The sequence below is a fragment of the Chelonia mydas genome, chromosome 1 (assembly GCF_015237465.2).
Source record: "Chelonia mydas isolate rCheMyd1 chromosome 1, rCheMyd1.pri.v2, whole genome shotgun sequence".
NCBI lineage: Eukaryota > Metazoa > Chordata > Testudines > Cheloniidae > Chelonia > Chelonia mydas.
The window spans coordinates 48,952,426-48,971,953 of record NC_057849.1 but is presented as its reverse complement, the minus strand read 5'-3'; the positions used below and the strand labels follow the sequence as shown (position 1 = coordinate 48,971,953).

Below are 19,528 nucleotides of genomic sequence, written 5' to 3'. Positions count from 1 at the left end.
GATATGAGTCAACAGTGTGCCCTTGTTGCCAAGAAAGCCAATGGTATTTTGGGATGTATAAGTAGGGGCATTGCCAGCAGATCGAGGGACGTGATCGTTCCCCTCTATTTGACATTGGTGAGGCCTCATCTGGAGTACTGTGTCCAGTTTTGGGCCCCACACTACAAGAAGGATGTGGAAAAATTGGAAAACGTCTAGCGGAGGGCAACAAAAATGATTAGGGGACTGGAACTCATGACTTATGAGGAGAGACTGAGGGAACTGGGATTGTTTAGTCTGCGGAAGACAAGAATGAGGGGGGATTGATCGCTGCTTTCAACTTCCTGAAAGGGGGTTTCAAAGAGGATGGATCTAGACTGTTCTCAGTGGTAGCTGATGACAGAACAAGGAGTAATGGTCTCAAGCTGCAGTGGGGGAGGTTTAGGTTGGATATTAGGAAAAACTTTTTCACTAGGAGGGTGGTGAAGCACTGAAATGCATTACCTAGGGAGGTGGTGGAATCTCCTTCCTTAGAAGTTTTTAAGGTCAGGCTTGACCAAGCCCTGGCTGGGATGATTTAGTTGGGGATTGGTCCTGCTTTGAGCAGGGGGTTGGACTAGATGACCTCCTAAGGTCCCTTCCAACCCTGATATTCTATGATTCTGTGCCCTTATGGTAATTGTTGATATAGGTGAAATATATCAAAATTAATCCCTTTTTTACAATCAGATTACAGCCTACTTTCATTAAAGGGACAAGGGTGATGAGGTAGTATCTTTTATTGGACCAGTAAACTGAAAGACAAGATTTCCAGCTCAACAGAGCTCTTCTTTGGGGTAATATCTAAATATGCTGGCTACTGAATGGGAAAGTTAATCCACATTTTTGTCCCCCTGCTGGGTATACAAGCATGGTATCTGCTTTTGCTGCTGATCTCCCTCCTTCCCCACTCCCCCATCAGCAACAGAAGCATGAAACAGATGTGATTCTTGTCAGATTCCCTGCACCCTACACAGTTGGGAATAGTCTTGTTAGTTTCATTCTGCTGCTGCTCATGGAAAGCTATAAGGTGGAGTACAACTCCAGGAAGATAGCACTGCATTGGTTTAATTTTGATTAACATTTATAAAGATGATTTCATTAACACCATAAGGGCTAGGAACATTTTGAACAGATTAAACTGACATTTTAAAAGGACAATTGAAATATTTCTGAAACTGATCAATTAAACCCTGTCATTCTTCCAGGAAAGTTTCTGATTCACCAAAAAGTAGTGTTTTTTTTCAAGCCCTGAATTTTAACACTTTCATTCACTTAAGTACAATCTCCTTTTGTGTCCTGTTGTGCCCCTCTAACTCTTCCACAGAGTGCTGGCCCCCCATTTCTTTTACAGCTCTTCATTAAGGGCTGGGATTTGAGGCTTGCTTTGTTGGTCAGAAGGTTAAAGTGGAACTACGGTAAACTCCTGATTTAGCTTTTTGAACAGTAAAACAACCCACAAGATTATCTATGAGGAGCTGCTGAAAAAACAAGGACTAGATTGTGGTGAAACATCTCTCTACTCTCTACTACTAGATTGTGGTGAAACATCTCTCTACTCCCCTTTTGGTCACCTTAGAGAGTAGCTGAAGAAACAAGGACTAGTAACAGACAAGACATCTGGACATAAAAGGAGATGAGATGTAAATGGTGTGGGAGGAAAACCATTAACAATATTTGGGGGCATTGAATGAGTATTTGGAGCAACAAGTTGGTAAAGTGATACAGAACATTTCATATCTAGGTTATGGTTTCAAATCCAGACCATGTCCCTAATGACTCTTGAATGGCTGTTCAGTATTCTGTGGGAAATGAATTGCTGATGTCAGTCTAGTTCCAGGAACCCCTGTCACAAAGCAAACATCTTACGTGGCACACACTTTTATTGGCAGTATCAGTAGGAAAACAAATTAAATGGGCAGAGAGGCAGAAGCATCCATCTTCCCTAGAGGCTGTCTCCCAATCAAGGTTCAGGTGCCTGGGGGCTTGGAGTTGCAGAAATCTGTATGGCTTCTGTCTCTGCTCTACCATTACTGTAGATGAAGTTGGGACTTGACAGTAGAGGGACCTTATACAAACAGTTCTCTCAGGATTATAAGGGAAAATACAGAAACTATTTCAGAGCAATACTGTATTAAAACGTAAAGCTCGGACAGGAATCCAAGCAAATCTCAACTATTTTTTGAGACACCAGCCCTATGCAAAAACTTCTGCACAGATCATCCTTGGATTGTTAAAACTAATTGAGCAGTAACACCAGCTCCATCTGTTTGTTTGCTTTTAGCCCCCAGTCTCTGGGTAAGGCTGATATAACAGGTTCTATTTTGATTTACACTACATAGGGATCCCTGTTAATGTTCAATGTGACCGCTTCTTACCAATCTAGGTACCTGGTATAGTGCAAGGCAGGAGTGCCAGAACAGGCAGGGCCCCATCACTTTATCCCAGCCATAAGGGCGAGCCATGGGGGATGGGGGAAGAGGTGGCATCTTAGGGGGAAGAGGCGGTGTAGGAGGAGGGCCTTGGGGAGAAAGGGAGGCGGGGCTGCAGAGGCAAGATGTTTGGCTCAGGCACTGGTGGTCCCCCCACTTTTAGTGAGCTTTCACTGTTCCTGGTGCAGGGCACTCACTTTAGATACCACTAACCCAAGCGCTGGCACTGATGCACAGACATAAGAATTTAAGAACGGCCATACTGGGTCAGACCAATAGTCAATCTAACCCAGTATCCTGTCTTTCGACAGTAGCCAATGCCAGGTGCTTCAGAGGAAATGAAAGGAACAGGTAATCATCAAGTGATCCATCTCCTGTCACCCATTCCCAGCTTCTGGCAAACAGAGGCTAGGGACACTTCATAGCATGATTTTGCATCAGTGCTCATCCTAGCTAATAATCATTGATGGACCTATCCTCCATGAATTTATCTAGCTTTTTTGAACCCTGTTATAGCCTTGGCCTTCACAATCTCCTCTGGCAAAGAGTTCCACAGGTTGACTGTGTGTTGTGGGAAGAAATACTTCCTTTTGTTTGTTTTAAAGCTGCTGCCTATTAATTTCATTTGGCGACCCCCCTAGTTCTCGTGTTACGAGTAAATAACACTTCATTATTTACTTTCTCCACACCATTCATGATTGTATACATCTCTATCATATGCCCCTTTAGTCTTCTCTTTTCCAAGCTGAAAAGTCTGTTTTATTAATCTCTCCCCATAAGGAAGCTGTTCCATACCTCATCATTTTTGTTGCCTTTTTCTGAACCTTTTCCAATTCCAATATATCTTTTTTGAGATGGATGGCCAGATCTGCATGCAGTATTCAAAATGTGAGTATACCACAGATTTATATAAAGGCAATATCGTATTTTCTCTTATTAGCTATCCCTTTCTTAATTATTCCCAATATTCTGTTAGCTTTTTTGACTGCCACTGCACATAGAGATCTTGGAGTCATTGTGGATAGTTCTCTAAAAACATACTTTTTGCAAATACAGACTAACACGGCTGTTACTCTGAAACCATAAAAACATATACTCTTTCTTGAGTGGTAACAGCTAATTTAGACCCCATTATTTTATATGTATAGTTCGGCTTATCTTTGCCAATTTGCATTACTTTGCATTTATCAAAATTGAATTTCATCTGCCATTTTGTTGCCCAGTCATCCAGTTTTGGAGATCCCTTTGTAACTCTTCACAGTCTGCTTTGGCCTTAACTATCTTGAGTAGTTTTGTAACATCTGCAGATTTTGCCACCCTACTGTTTACCCCCTTTTCCAGATCATTTATGAATATGTTGAATAGTACTGGTCCTAGTACAGACCCCTGAGGGACACCACTATTTACCTCTCTCCATTCTGAAAACTCCCTATTTATTCCTACCCTTTGTTTCCTGTCTTTTAACCATGAGAGGACCTTCCCTCTTATCCCATGACCGCTTACTTTGCTTAAAACCTTTGGTGAGGGATCTTGTCAAAGGCTTTCTGAAAATCTAAGTACACTATATCCACTGGATCTCCCCCTGGTTCACATGCTTGTTGACTTCCTCAAAGAATTCTAATAGATTGAGACATTTTACAAAAACCATGTTGACTCTTTCCCAAGAAATTGTGTTCATCTGTGTCTAATAATTCTGTTCTTTACTATAGTTTCAACCAATTTGCCTGGTATTGAAGTTAGCCTTACTGGCCTGTAATTGCCAGGATTGTCTCTGGGGCTTTTTTAAAAAATTGGCATCACATTAGCAATCCTCCAGTCATCTCTTCAGAAGCTGATTTAAATAATAGATTACACAACCACAGTTAGTAGTTCTGCAGTTTCACATTTGAGTTCCTTCAGACTCTCCAACACAGTCATAATTAACAAAGGTTGCAACTAAGGGTATGTCTACACTACCTGCTGAATTGGCGGGCAGCGATCGATCCAGCGGGGGTCGATTTATCATGTCCAGTCTAGATGTGATAAATCGATCCCCGAGCACTCTCCCCTCGACTCCTGTACTCCCCCGCTGCTAGAGGCACAGGCAGAGTCGACGGGGGAGCGACAGCAGTCGACTAACCTTAGTGAAGATACCGTGGTAAGTAGATCTAAATACGTCGACTTCAGCTACGTTATTCACGTAGCTGAAGTTGCATAACTTAGATCAATTTCCCCTCTCCCCCCTCCCCCCCAGTGTAGACCAGGGCTAAAAGGACTACTTGCATTGGTTCAGAAAGCCTAAGGGGTGCCCCCTTCTGCCTGTCTCCCTCAGGCTTTGTCCCTGCTCCCAATGAAGTGGGGAGATAGGCAGCCGCTGGTGCTCTGCTACGGGCCAGAGAAGGAAAGGGGCTGCAGCCACTGGAGCCCCCAGCCACTCGATTTTTCTGGCTGTTTGGTCTGAGGGAGTCCAGGACCTGAAGCTGCTCCCTGGATGGTCAGGGGCTAAGGGAGGTGAGCCCCCTCTGACCCTGTGTACCAAAGGAGTGGCTGCCTGAGTGAGGGTTGTGGAGGAGGCAATCCTGAAAGTGGGGTGTGGAAGGAATGAAGAGGGAGGGGAGGAAAAGGGATGGGGAAGAGGGGAAGGAAAAAGGTGCTGGGGAGGGGCGATAAATTTGAGCTACGCCAGGCAGTTGGTACACTCACAAAACTAGAAGGGAACAGTGGTTGCCAACCTTTCTTTGAAGCAGGGGTCCAGGACAGTGGGTGAAGGGCTGACACCCCCACCCCCTTGGTGCATGGTCTTAGGGAGTAGGGGAAGGGCCTTGGAGCATGGTTTCCTACATAGGGAAGTCCCCTGAGGAAAGGAACAGAGGATACTGTATGAAGGTGGGGATGCCTTGCTGGTGCCATCCTATCATGGCTATGTGGGGGTGTTGGTGGGTGAGTTCTCACTTGCGGTGGTCTGAAGCCCCCTCCCACGCACAACGGGCACCTCTGTTAGGGGTGGAAGTGAGGATCCCCGACTCTGAATCCTCTGGCAGCTAGAGGCCAAGCCCTCCCTGCTGTGTCCCAGGAGTAGTGGCAGGTTCCCATTACATGGTTGGGGGGTGGCCCCTGACACTAGCACCCCAGCAGGCAGGGGCTCCAGTGGTGGGGCTGTGGCAGTGCAGGGGGCTAGGGGGCTGTGCTGGGAGGGAGCCCAGGGCCTAGCTGGGGTGTGTAACAGGTAAATAGAACCTACTGGAGGTGTTTCAGCCGATCGAGTCCGATAGTAAAGACCAAAACTGCTCTCAGCTGGGGCCAGTTCCTGCAGCTCTTACTGGGACCATGCGAGCCGGCCGGGGTCTGGTGCTTGGAAGTCTCTGCCAGGCTTCGGCCGGGGGCAAGGCTCCCTGCGTGGCCACGCAGCAGCCAGGCTCCGGAATGGCCCGCAAAGACGGGGCAAACCTTCGGGAGTGATCCGCCCTTCGGGCCGAGCCTGGCGACAAGTGGCTGCGGGGACAGCCAGGCGGGAAGGCAGCGAGAGGAAGAAGAGCGCGGAGCCCCTGGTGCGCTGGGAGGGGAGTTGCTGTGTGGGGGGATAAGTTGCTGTCCATCTGGCCCATGCGCTGGGGCGCTCCGCGAGCGGGGCCGCGAGGAGCCAGGCTCGGGTCAGCGCCCGCAGGGAGAGGGAGCGGGGCGAGCCCGCGGGGAGACAGGCACAGGTTAGCCGAGCCTCTCGGAGCTGCAGTGACACGAGGGGACGCCGCGGGGTCTGACACACACGCCGCCTGCCGCTCCCGGTGCCTGGCCGCCGCCGCGCGTCCCGGGACGCCTGAGCCGCAGCCCGCGCGCGCGGAGCCGGACCTGCCGCGGGGAGTCCGCGGCGATGCGGGGGACTCAATGATGAGCGGCCAGCGCGGGTCTGCCAAGCCCCAGCTCCGGCGGTCGTTCAGCGAGCAGCTGCGGGACTCCACCGCCAAAGCCTGGGATTTACTGTGGAGAAACGTCCGAGAGAGGCGGCTGGCAGGTCAGTCCCGCGAGCGCACTGCCCCCCGCGGGTAGGAGTCGGGGTCCCTGCCCTGGCTCTCCTGCCGGAGCAGTGCCCGCTTCCAGTGGGGTCCTGTCCCGGCGGCGCTGCTGCCGCTGCGCTGCTCAGGCAGTCACCTGTCTGGCGGCTCCCGCTGTGCAACAGCAGCTCTGTGCGGGGCTCGTACAGCGCCGAGTGCGCCCTGCACCGCGGGGCATTAGTGCGGGCTGCAGCTGTGGGAGCGGGGCTTATACAGCGTAGTGGCTGTGCCGTAGTGCCTTAGCCAGCTGTGAGGTGCGTGGGTGTGCATTAGTGCCTAATACAGCCATGAGTGTGTGTTGTGTTCACTAGCTTTGTGCTCTAGGCAGTGCTTTGTGTGCCCCCTGAGCAGTTGAGTGTCTGTCCTCTGTCCAGTTTTGGCCTATGTCCCCTCCCTATGGCGCTGTGTCTGCACATTATACACCCACCTCTACAGCTGAAGCACCCAAGTGCTCTTGCTCTGTTTTTCAGAGTAACAACAGGAGAGTGGGTTTGGGGGGGCAGAAAACCTGGATTTGTGCTGGAAATGGCCCCCCTTGATTATCATGCACATTGTAAGGAGAGTGATCACTTTAGATAAGCTATTACCAGCAGGAGGGTGGGGTGAGGGGAGAGAAAACCTTTTGTAGTGATAAACACCCATTTTTTCATGGTCTGTGTATATAAAAACATCTTCCGTATTTTCCACAGTATGCATCCGGTGAAGTGAGCTGTAGCTCACAAAAGTTTATGCTCAAATAAATTGGTTAGTCTCTAAGGTGCCACAAGTACTCCTTTTCTTTTTGCTCTGTTTTTGTAACTTCTAAGAGTTCCTATATGTGACAGCTCTCAATTATTGATGGCTCTTTGAGATACTATTAGCGAACCAAGCAGTAAGAAGGGAGACGGATCCCCATATGGAGGAGGCAGGGAGATCCATCCCCTGGATGTTACAAAGCCAGAGCAGGTCATGAGGAGGACAGTCCGCTCCCATGCCCTTCCTTACCCACCCTGGGGGCAGTTTCCCAGTCATATAGAGCGTTGTGAGCTCTACCCTCAGCTGGCAAAGCAGGTGGAAACTGAGGGAAAGGGTTTTGTGTGTGGATGGTATGGGGTTAGGGTTAAAACCTGGGTATGATCCCTTGTTAACTCTGCAGTGAGGACATACCCTGCAAGGGGAGACTTCAAAATTACCAGATCCAAATTAAGAAGTAAACTGCCCAATTACATCCCAACATCCACCCATTATATTTCTAATTACCTGGAGGATGGAGGACCTGGGGCCAGATTTTCAAATGTATTTAGGTACCTAATGATGTAAATAAGCTCCTAGTGGGATGTTCAAAAGTGCCTAAGCAGATTAGGTGCCTGACTCACTTTGCAATCTGTCCGCAACTTTTGAGACCAAGATACCTTTGAAAATCTGGCCCCTAGAATTTTAATCTCCTCAAATAAAGTCAGAGGAGATTCAATAAATCACCCCCTTCAGGTGTGACTCGCGTCATATTGAGAACAAGATGGCAGTAACATGTTGATTTTACACATGTAAACAGATGATTAGTTAATGTTTATAAAACACCTTGAAGATGAAAAGATCTAAATGGCACCAAGATAATTTTATGAGCACACTAGATAACTAGATACATTATAAATGCAAGACGAATGTGTCAAATGTAATGAAGATTAATTTGCAATACATTCTATTGTCTTGTAGATCGTTTGAAGGACACCATCTAGGACTTTGTAACATGCTGGTATTGGAGTATATAGGGCACATTTTTCTAATGTAGGCATCTAAATTGTGCCCACAAAATAATTGTCCACAGTTTCAAATAGTTAAAATAATGGATACAAATTACATGCTTGGTTTTGAAGACTTAGTACAGAATATTTGGATATGGCAAAGAACTGGTGTTTGTGGAGTAGTGTCTGGTTGTAGGTAGGGACACAGAGCCCCAGAATCCTATTTGCTTATTTATAAACTTGATAGTTCTGAAAAAGCATAAAAATAAAGAATATTAATATCTCCTTACATGTAATCTGGTTAGCACTTTGTTAAAAGCACATACCAGCAGGGCATTCAGCTGGGACACTGGGTTAGCCATCTTCTGTCAAACAAACCTCAACTACTGCTTGAGTGAGCAGAAGGCTTGGGCAGACTGCCACAGAGCAGCAGCTGACTTTTTAAAGGAACTTGGATTAAAATTGATGGAGTCAGGTTTCTTAGCTAAAAAACACTCAAGTCCTGGCTTAATGCATTGCTGTAGTTTATATGTTGTTAATACCATTATAATATGCTGGTGAGTTTGTGATAAAGGTGCCCTTTATCTGATTACATGGTTCATTTGACAAGATAACAAAATGTGTACAAATAATACCTGTGGAGCTCGCAGATTCCAAATATACCCTGCTCCTCAGATGGTTTTATGTCTCTTGGCTTTCTGCCCTTGCATTTGGATTTATTTGTCTTTTGTGTTTATCTTAGTCTTGGCCTCTGTGGTCCCAGTAAATATCCCTGTGGCCTCTCTCTTCCACTTTTCATTAATGAAAGGCATAGAATTTAGGCTGGTCTAAATACGTCATTATTTGCTGGCTGGCTAATCAGCTGGCCATCCGTAGTAATAAATGAGATCACACTGAGGTGAACAGTTGTCCAACTTTCCTTCTCCCAAAGCGGATATTTATGCTGTAGCTCTGAATGACAATCACACCAGCAGTCCTTGACAGTTAAGTAGGACTTCAGAAGAATGACGGAGACAGGAAGAACACTTTTAACCCTTATCTTACTGGGTTTTTTTTTTTCCCCCTGACTTCCAGCTAAATGAAGGTTCAGGAAACAGTTACATAGCAAATCATCATCATTATTATGAGTGAAAGTAGAAGAGATTTGGGGGCTCTTATGTATTTACTCCTTTGTCTTACTCTACCTTTTCACCCCTTTATTTAAGGCTCAAACATGGGCCTCGCAGGGGAGGAGAATGTAAGGCACTCTTTCGTCCCTGAATGGGCTATTGGTATTAACATATGTTGTAGGGGAAAGCAGCTGCTACTCCCCCTCCCATGCAGTTAGCTAAGGAGTGGATGAGCAAGAACAGGGAGTGGACAGAGTGTTGGCTCTACTCCCCTCACTGCTTGGGCCAGCCCAGCTGGAGTGCTGTGCACCAGAGGGGGAAGGAAGCTATGCTAGGAAGAGGCTTGTTTAGTGTTACTCCCCTTCCCCCCCCCCCCCCCACTTGAGCAAAGGTGGTTAGGAAGCAATGTGTGGCTAAGAGTAACGTTCTGGTTCCTACTCTGCTTCTGGTACTGGGCAATTATGTGGTGCCCCTTATTCAGGCTGGATTGCAAGTTGCAAAACCAGCTCTTGCTCTATTTTTCTGTTCCACTGACCCCGACTTGTTTATTTATTAAATTAGTGAGTATACTTAATATAATGACTTAAGTGGTGCTTTTAGTAGTTTATGTGCTTTTTATTATTCTTACCTAGGCAGGTCATGTTCAGGTAAGATTCTAGTTACGCTAACATTTTCATTTGACTGTTTAGAATTCACTAACAGGTTCCTTCTCTGGTGTGACTTTGTTATTGTCAGTGTCAGTCCAAGACTGGAAAAATAAATTCAGTCATAACTTTCTCAAAAGTAATGAAATACACTATTGATTTGATGACCTAATTTTTAAAGACCATCTGGTACACTGGAATTTACTCTGAAGACAATTCAATGGAGAAGTTAGGCCCTTATGTAGCACCTGTTTTAAGTCCCATTGAAGTCCCTGATCACTGAATTTAACCACATGTTTAAGTGCTCTGCTGGATTGGGCCTTGATGATCAGGTTGTCCAAAAGACCATATATAGAAAGACCTTGGATAGTTTTAACCTGGCTGTAAATCTGGACCATCAGACTACCACATTTGAAGAATGACTGACTGAAATCCATTGCTTTATGGATTTGAGTGTTTTTCTTCACATCTTGAAACTCAGTTATATTGATTTAAAAAAAACAAACAAACTTATGATCCTATAGTGCTTACTGAAATCCTGACTCAAATCATGATCACCTGCCATTGTAAAAGTTACAGTAATAATAATAGCTTACATGTATTTATTCAGTATTGTAGCCATGTTGGTCCCATGATACTAGAGAGACAGGATGGGTGTGGTAATATCTTTTATTGGACCAGCTTCTATTGGTGAGAGACAAGTTTTCCTGCTTACACACAGTCTCTCTCACCAACAGAAGCTGGTCCAATAAAAGATATTACCACACCCACTCTGTCTCTCTCAAATTTATTTAGCACTTTTGTTTCAGAAGGATAACTTGTATGCAACTGAAAAGTGCTATGCACATTCTGGCATGCTATAAATAATTACATCCAAAAAACAAAACAGAAAGATTGTTAATGTTGCAAAGTTAAGCACTCGAAAGTTAGGAAATGTCAAAATTAAGGTTGTCTGTACAACCTTAATTTGTCCCCCTGTTGCATATGTACTACGATGCAGTCTTTAGTTACGTCATCCCATACTATATTTTCCCCACAGACCCCTTGCCTCTGTCAGTGCACAGGACAGACAGTGCTCACTGAATGAGCAGCTATTCAGTATTTTGCTTTCTCCTCATTGTTCGCAGATGTTATTTACTGCATGCTATTCAAACGCTGCTTTGAATACAGAATTATTAATTTCCTCATGGGCTTTTCTGTGGTGCTCATCCCCATAGTATCTGAGTGCTTCACAAACATTCATGTATTTAGTTTCACAATATCCCTGTGGGGGCGGGGGAGGGGATTATTACTCTCATTGTGCAGATAGAAACTGAGTCACAGAAAGATTAAAGGTCAAAAGTGGCCACTAATTTTGGGTGCCAGATTCAAAACATCTAATATTTCAGAGTATTTAGTTTTATATAGCACTTTATATGGTCAAAGCAGAGCCCCCATTGACTTCAGGTGCAGCTGCTGAGCACTCAGCACTTTTTTCAAATCAGACTCCAGGATCTGAAGTTGGTCACCCAGAATGAGGAGCACGCAATTTGGGTTGAATCCTACAAAGGCACTTAGGTGTTGCAACACTGAACGTCATGGTGCCTAATTCTTTGGTGCCCGCAAAATCACAGCAGCAACACTGTTGCAACCTACAAAGCTGAGCTAGGTGCCTCCATTCCCTGTACAGTGAATGGGGAGAGAGAAGCACCTAAGAATGCCACCCACAAAAATCTGCACACTATGCAGGGAGCTGCCTAACCTAGCCAGTCTGCTAACTGTCTGTCTCCACACAGACTGGCTGGAGGAGGGATGCCACCTGCCTTGTAACTTTTAGCTCAATGGTTAGAGCACTCACCTGAGATGTGGGAGACCCAGGTTCAATTCCCTCTCCCTGGAAAAGCGGGAGAAAGGATTTGAACAGGGCTTGCCCACTTCTCAGGAGAGTGCTCGAGCTACTGAGCCATGGGAACTCCTGCTGAAGCTGTTCCCCTGTGGATTAAATAATGAAAGAGTGATTGGGCCAGAGAGAGGGACTGAATGACTACAGTCCAGTGATTAGGGCACCCACCTGTGGGGCAGGAGACCCTGGGTCAAGTCCCCTTGCTCCAATCACTCTTTCATTATTTAGATGTGTTCAGATCAGACCAGTTGGGCAAAGTAGGCAGCCAAATACCTTTCTGTCATTAAGTTTTCTCGCCTAACCTGTCCCAGTCCTCCCCACCTGATGCTCATCATCTGAGCCCCAGTTTCCTTGCCACGCCTGTCCTAATCTTGTCCCTTTCAGGCTCCTTGACCCAACCTACTCCCTCTGCTGCCTTCCTCCTTCAGGTCCAGCTCTTGTTCCTCCTACATTTGAGTCAGACTGCTTCCTCCACCACTGCCTGGGCACCAGTAGGTAGAGCACTGGAGAGAGTGAGTCTCCCTTCTCTCACTTCCAGTGCCCCTTGCTACAGCAGCCCAAAGCAGTAATCACAGGCAGAATCCTGCTCAGCTGTCCTTCCCTGGGCTGGTGCATGCTCAGTGCAAATGAAATCTTTGGATAATTTAGCTGCCAAACTGCAACAAATCCTTACTAAGTCCGTGGCTGCTGCAATTTTTCAACAGCTCAACTTGGTCAAATTTGGGAAGCTTCTCATGGAAACAGCAAAAGGCGCTTCCCTGATGCCAAATTTCAAGTCCTTATTCCAAAGCATGGAGGTACAAGAGCTTCTCTGTGAAACAGCTGTAAGAATACTTTTAACATGGGCAAAACATTTTTTTTCTAACTTTTCTCTTGAAAATGGCTGAACTCTTTTTGCTGAAACTACAAAAAATTAAATCAGCCTGAGGCAGTCACCTACACAGAAGAGTTTAGCCAAGTTATAAGTAACTGAAAACAGGGAGATATCAGGCAAGTTTGACTATAAGCATCATTATCAGCTCCACCTGCAATAATCTAAAAACACTTTAGACTCTGATTTGCAACTATATGGATCCCTTCAATCACCATTGAAATGCAACTATCTCAGGGATGGGATAGCTTAGGATAGAAAGCATAATTTGTCCAATTGAATCTTTAGGAAAGGTTTAGGAATAGAGCTGGGTGGGAATTTTGCATCAGAACAGTATTCCAATGGAAAATGCCCTTTTCACAAAATCAGATATTTCCATTGGAAAATTTTTATTTTTTGTCAGGAAAATCAAAGTGACATCTCCCTGGCTGCTCACCAGGAAGGATCTTATCAATTTCACATTTTGCCTGCATGGCAAAAGCAAAACTGAAAAGAGTCTTCCAGGCAGACAGCTGCTGCCTGGCTGGGGGGATGTGAATCAGGCTGAGTGCCCTGGTTGGCTCCCTACCCCACAACCTGGCTACCTCTCCAGTAGCAGGGGTTGGATGGGGGAAATGTGGAGAGCCTTGGCACTCAATCTACACTGGCTGGCCTGGATGGCTCTTGTCATTTTCATTTTCTGCCTGCAGGAGGAAAGTGAAGTTGACAAGAGCCTTCCAGGTGGACAGCTGGCAAGCTGAAAAAATCAGTTTTGGTTCTCTTGAAGTGCAAGTTTTCTGGAAATCCCATCTCACAGAGAGTTTTATTTTTTAAAACACATTTTGTTCTGACTCAGGGTGTTTTTTATTTATTTTTGTTAAATGAGAGTTTTCATGGGAAGGGACTTCCATTTTCCAGCCAGCTCTGCTTAGGAAGGCAGAAAGTAATTACCCTTTGGAATTTGGCACATCCATAAAGGCAATGCCCCTTGTGGTTGGTTTGTTCTGATTACTGCAAGTGACCAGGACCTTTGTTTTGTATGCTGATAGCACCTCTGGCAGTAGTGGTTTCTAGCACCAAGTTGGGGTGCTGATTCTGTACCAACTCAAAGGGCAGAATGCCTCTTAAACTGCCAGCATCAGTTCCTGAATTATCTGGAAGTCTCATACATCTATGGAGCAGGCCCAGCCACACTGAGGTGTTAAGGATGCCTTATAACTGTTACTTATCAATTAAAATTAAGCAGTTATGAACTTTGAGGGAACTGATTTATAGGTCAAGTGTCTCCTTTCAAATACAGCTCTGATACAATATGAGTGCAGCATACCTGCAGTGTAGGAATGCTATGGCAGCCCAAAAGAAGTTGCTGCAGATCTGGTACCATATGAGCAAGTGTAAATTGGTATAGTAAACCCATTGACTTCAATAGAGCTACATTAGTTTACACTAGCTGAGGACATGACTCATGGTCAATGTTTATATTTAACATCAGTTAAAGAATACAGTGGTGTGTAACACATTGTTTTCCTTTAAAGACTTGTTTTAAAGAACAAGAGAATTCACCTTCTAATTTCTTTTTAGAAAAAATGATTTCAAAAACAATTTATCTTACTGATTAATACCACGATATGTTGAACATTCTTTCTGGCATTTTTCTGTAGGAGTTTCCAATGTAGTAAACAAAATCTGTGATTATATTAAAAAAAAAATCACATCTGAATCACACAAATTAAAATCTGGGCACTCTCCTGTGTAAAATTAGTGAGATTTGGCCCCTGTGCCTGTAGACAGAGAATGCAAAGACAGATTTTCCAGTATGCCATTACAGTTTGTTACAATAAGCACATATGGTCTGATTTTTCCAAGAACCTACATTGACTTCAGTGTTTAGTTGTACATGTTCAGTGCCTTTGAAAATCAGGCCAACAGTGGTTATTTTAACATTGCCTAGGGAGTCTGAGGGTATGTCTACACTACAAAATTAGGTTGAATTTATAGAAGTTGGTTTTGTAGAAAGCGTTTTTATACAGTTGATTGTGTGTGTCCCCACACAAATGGTCTAAGTGCACGTAGTCGGCGGAGTGTGTCCACAGTACCGAGGCAACCATCGACTTCCAGAGCGTTGCACTGTGGGTGGCTATCCCACAGTTCCCGCCGTCTCTGCCACCCATTTGAATTCTGGATAGAAATCCCAGTCCCTGATGGGGCTAAAACATTGTCGCGGGTGATTCTGGGTATATATCGTCAGGCCCCTCTTCCCTCCCTGCATCCATGAAAGCAAGGGCAGACAATCGTTTTGCGCCTTTTTTCTTGAGTTACCTGTGCAGACGCCATACCACGGCAAGCATGGAGCCCGCTCAGCTAACCATCACCGTATGTCTCCTGGGTGCTGGCAGACGTGGTACTGCATTGCTGCATAGCAGCAATTTATTGCCTTTTGGCAGCAGACAGTGCAGTATGACTGGTAGCCATCGTCGACGTAGTCCTGGGTGCTCTTTTAACCGGGCGCCTGGGCAAACATGGGAGTGACTCAGCCAGGTCATTTCCCTTGTTTCGTCTCGTGGCGATTGAGTCTTACCGGCAGTGCACTGTCTTTTAATCTGCAGCTAGCAGAAGATGATGACTAGTCGTCATACTGCACCGTCTTCTGCCGAGCACCCAGGAGATGAAGATGGCTAGCGGTCGTACTGCACAGTCTGCTGCCAGCAAGATGTATAAAGATAGATGAAGTGGCTCAAAACAAGAAATAGACCAGATTTGTTTTGTATTCATTTTCTCCTCCCTCCCTCTCTCTGTGAAATCAACGGCCTGCTAAACCCAGTTTTGAGTTCTGTCCTTGAGGGGGCCATTCAGTTTCTCGCAAAGCCACCCCTTTGTTGATTTTAATTCCCTGTAAGCCATGTCGTCAGTCGCCCCTCCCTCCGTCAGAGAAACGGCAGACAATCGTTCCGCTCCTTTTTTCTGTGCAGACGCCATACCACGGCAAGCATGGAGCCCGCTCAGATCACTTTGGCAATTAGGAGCGCATTAAACACCACGCGCATTATCCAGCAGTATATGCAGCACCAGAACCTGGCAAAGTGATACCGGGCGAGTAGGCGACGTCAGCGCGGTGATCTGAGTGATGAGGACACGGACACAGACTTCTCTCAAAGAACGGGCCCTGGCAATGTGGGCATCATGGTGCTAATGGGGCAGGTTCATGCGGTGGAACGCCGATTCTGGGCTCGGGAAACAAGCACAGACTGGTGGGACCACATAGTGTTGCAGGTCTGGGACGATTCCCAGTGGTTGCAAAACTTTCGCATGCGTAAGGGCACTTTCATGGAACTTTGTGACTTGCTTTCCTCTGCCCTGAGGCACAAGAATACCAAGATGAGAGCAGCCCTCACAGTTGAGAAGCGAGTGGCAATAGCCCTGTGGAAGCTTGCAACGCCAGACAGCTACCGGTCAGTCGGGAATCAATTTGGAGTGGGCAAATCTACTGTGGGGGCTGCTGTGATGCAAGTAGCCAATGCAATCAAAGATCTGCTGATATCAAGGGTAGTGACCCTGGGAAATGTGCAGGTCATAGTGGATGGCTTTGCTGCAATGGGATTCCCTAACTGTGGTGGGGCCATAGAAAGAACCCATATCCCTATCTTGGCACCGGAGCACCAAGCCAGCGAGTACATAAACCACAAGGGGTACTTTTCAATAGTGCTGCAAGCACTGGTGGATCACAAGGGACGTTTCACCAACATCAACGTGGGATGGCCAGGAAAGGTACATAACGCTTGCATCTTCAGGAACTCTGGTCTGTTTCAAAAGCTGTAGGAAGGGACTTTATTCCCAGACCAGAAAATAACCGTTGGGGATGTTGAAATGCCTATAGTTATCCTTGGGGACCCAGCCGACCCCTTAATGCCATGGCTCATGAAGCCATACACAGGCAGCCTGGACGGTAGTCAGAAGCTGTTCAACTACAGGCTGAGGAAGTGCAGAATGGTGGTAGAATATGCATTTGGACGTTTAAAAGCGTGCTGATGCAGTTTACTGACTCAGTTAGGCCTCAGCGAAACCAATGTTCCCATTGTTATTACTGCTTGCTGTGCGCTCCACAATATCTGTGAGAGCAAGGGGGAGACATTTATGGCAGGGTGGGAGGTTGAGGCAAACCGCCTGGCCGCTGGTTATGCGCAGCCAGACACCAGGGCAGTTAGAAGAGCACAGGAGGGCGCGGTGCGCATCAGAGAAGCTTTGAAAACCAGTTTCATGACTGGCCAGGCTACGTTGTGAAAGTTCTGTTTGTTTCTCCGTGATGAAACCCCCCGCCCCTTGGTTCACTCTACTTCCCTGTAAGCTAACCAGCCTCCCCTCCTCCCTTCGATCACCGCTTGCAGAGGCAATAAAGTCATTGTTGCTTCACATTCATGCATTCGTTATTAATTCGTCACACAAATAGGGGGATAACTACCAAGGTAGCCCAGGAGGGGTGGTGGAGGAGAGAAGCACCAGGAGGGGTGGTGGAGGAGGGAAGGACAAGGCCACACAGCACTTTAAAACTTATTGAATGCCAGCCTTCTGTTGTTTGAGCAATCCTCTGGGGTGGAATGGCTGGGTGGCCGGAGCCCCCGCACCGCGTTCTTGGGCGTCTGGGTGAGGAGGCTATGGAACTTGGGGAGGAGGGCAGCTGGTTACACAGGGGCTGTAGTGGCAGTCTGTGCTCCTGCTGCCTTTCCGGCAGCTCAACCATACGCTGGAGCATATTGGTTTGATCCTCCAGCAGCCTCAGCATTGAATCCTGCCTCCTCTCATCACGCTGCTGCCACCTTTCAGCTTCAGCCCTCTCTTCAGCCCGCCACTTACTCTCTTCAGCCTGCCACCTCTCCTCCCGGTCATTTTGTGCTTTCCTGCATTCTGACATTGTCTGCCTCCACGCATTCGTCTGTGCTCTGTCAGTGTGGGAGAACAGCATGAGCTCAGAGAAATTTTCATCACGAGTGCGTTTTTTTTCGCCTTCTAATCTTCGCTCGCCTCTGGGAGGGAGAAGATCCTGTGATCCTTGAAACACATGCAGCTGGTGGAGACAAAAAAAGGGACAGTGGTATTTAAAAAGACGCATTTTATAGAACAATGGGTACACTCTTTCACGGTAAATCTTGCTGTTAACATTACATACATAGCACATGTGCTTTTATTCCAAGGTCGCATTTTGCCTCCCCCCTCCGCGTGGCGAGCCCCTCATCCCTCTCCATGGCTAACAGTGGGGAACATTTCTGTTCAGCTACAGGCAAACAGCCTAGCAGGAATGGGCACCTCTGAATGTCCCCTTAAGAAAAGCACCCTATTTCAACCAGGTGACCATGAATGATATCACTCTCCTGAGGATAACACAGAGCGATAAAGAACGGATGTTGTTTGAACGCCAGCAAACATACACTGCAATGCTTTGTTCTACAGTGATTCCCGAGTACGTGTTACTGGTCTGGAGTGGTAAAGTGTCCTACCATGGTGGACGGAATAAGGCTGCCCTCTCCAGAAACCTTTTGCAAACTCTTTGGGAATACATCCAGGAGAGCCGCGAATGCCAGGGCAAATTAATCATTAAACATGCTTACTTTTAAACCATGTATAGTATTTTAAAAGGTACACTCACCAGAGGTCCCTTCTCTGCCTGTGAGGTCCGGGAGGTAGCCTTGAGTGGGTTTGGGGGCACTGGCTCCAGGTCCAGGGTGAGAAACAGTTCCTGGCTATCGGGGAAAAATGGTTTCTCCGCTACTTGCTGTGAGCTATCTACAACCTCATCATCATCATCTTCCTTGTCCCCAAAACCTGCTTCTGTGTTGCCTCCATTTCCATTGAAGGAGTCAAACAACACGGCTGGGGTAGTGGTGGCTGAACCCCCTAAAATGGCATGCAGCTCATCATAGAAGCAGCATGTTTGGGGCTCGGACCCGGAGCGACCGTTTTCCTCTCTGGTTTTCTGGTAGGCTTGCCTCAGCTCCTTAAGTTTCACGTGGCACTGCTTCGGGTCCCTGTTATGGCCTCTGTCCTTCATCCCCTGGGAGATTTTGACAAATGTTTTGGCATTTCGAAAACTGGAACAGAGTTCTGAGAGCACGGATTTCTCTCCCCATACAGCAATCAGATCCCATACCTCCTGTTCTGTCCATGCTGGAGCTCTTTTGCGATTCTGGGACTCCATCATGGTCACCTCTGCTGATGAGCTCTGCATGGTCACCTGCAGCTTGCCACGCTGGCCAAACAGGAAATTGAAATTCAAAAGTTTGCGGGCCTTTTCCTGTCTACCTGGCCAGTGCATCTGAGTTGAGAGTCTTGTCCAGAGCGGTCACAATGGAGCACTGTGGGATAGCTCCTGGAGGCCAATACCATCTAATTGCATCTGCAGTACCTCAAATTCGACCCAGCTGATTTCAGCGCTAATCCCCTTGTCAGGGGTGGAGTAAGGAAATTGATTTTAAGAGCCCTTTAAGTCGAAAAAAAGGGCTTCATCGTGTGGACGGGTGGAGGGTTAAATCGATTTAACGCTGCTAAATTCGACCTCAACTCCTAGTGTAGACCAGGGCTGAGTTGGGACTTGATCCAATGTCTTTGGACATATCTTGTGCAAACTAATTGTCTTTGTAATTGTAATATGCATCATAACTTCCATTGCCATTATACCATGAAAAATACAACTGAATGTCTCCTAATCAAGGTAGAAATGTACAAACATCTCATTTCATTGATGGTGACTTGGTGAAGCTGCAAGTAATGTGCAATGGGAATATCTGAGCATTGTTTTTCCCTGCAAGCTCTTTTTAAAGAACATTATCTTTCCAGAAGTGATATTATGAAGTCA

At 46.4% G+C, this 19,528-nt stretch overlaps 1 protein-coding gene across 10 annotated transcripts in view; it reads left to right on the top strand.

Annotated features, from left to right (window-relative positions):
- The window catches only part of STARD13 (StAR related lipid transfer domain containing 13), a 492,723-nt gene that overhangs the window by 262,692 nt on the left and 210,503 nt on the right, over window positions 1-19,528 (top strand). Inside the window, exon 1 of one of the 10 annotated variants that reach the window (XM_043531762.1) lies at window positions 6,216-6,438. The exons of the other annotated variants lie outside the window; for them this stretch is intronic. Within the exon in view, the coding sequence (XP_043387697.1) occupies window positions 6,312-6,438 (127 nt within the window). The 5' untranslated portion in view covers window positions 6,216-6,311. Of the gene's footprint in view, window positions 1-6,215; window positions 6,439-19,528 lie in introns of those variants that run through there. 10 annotated transcript variants of the gene reach the window in all.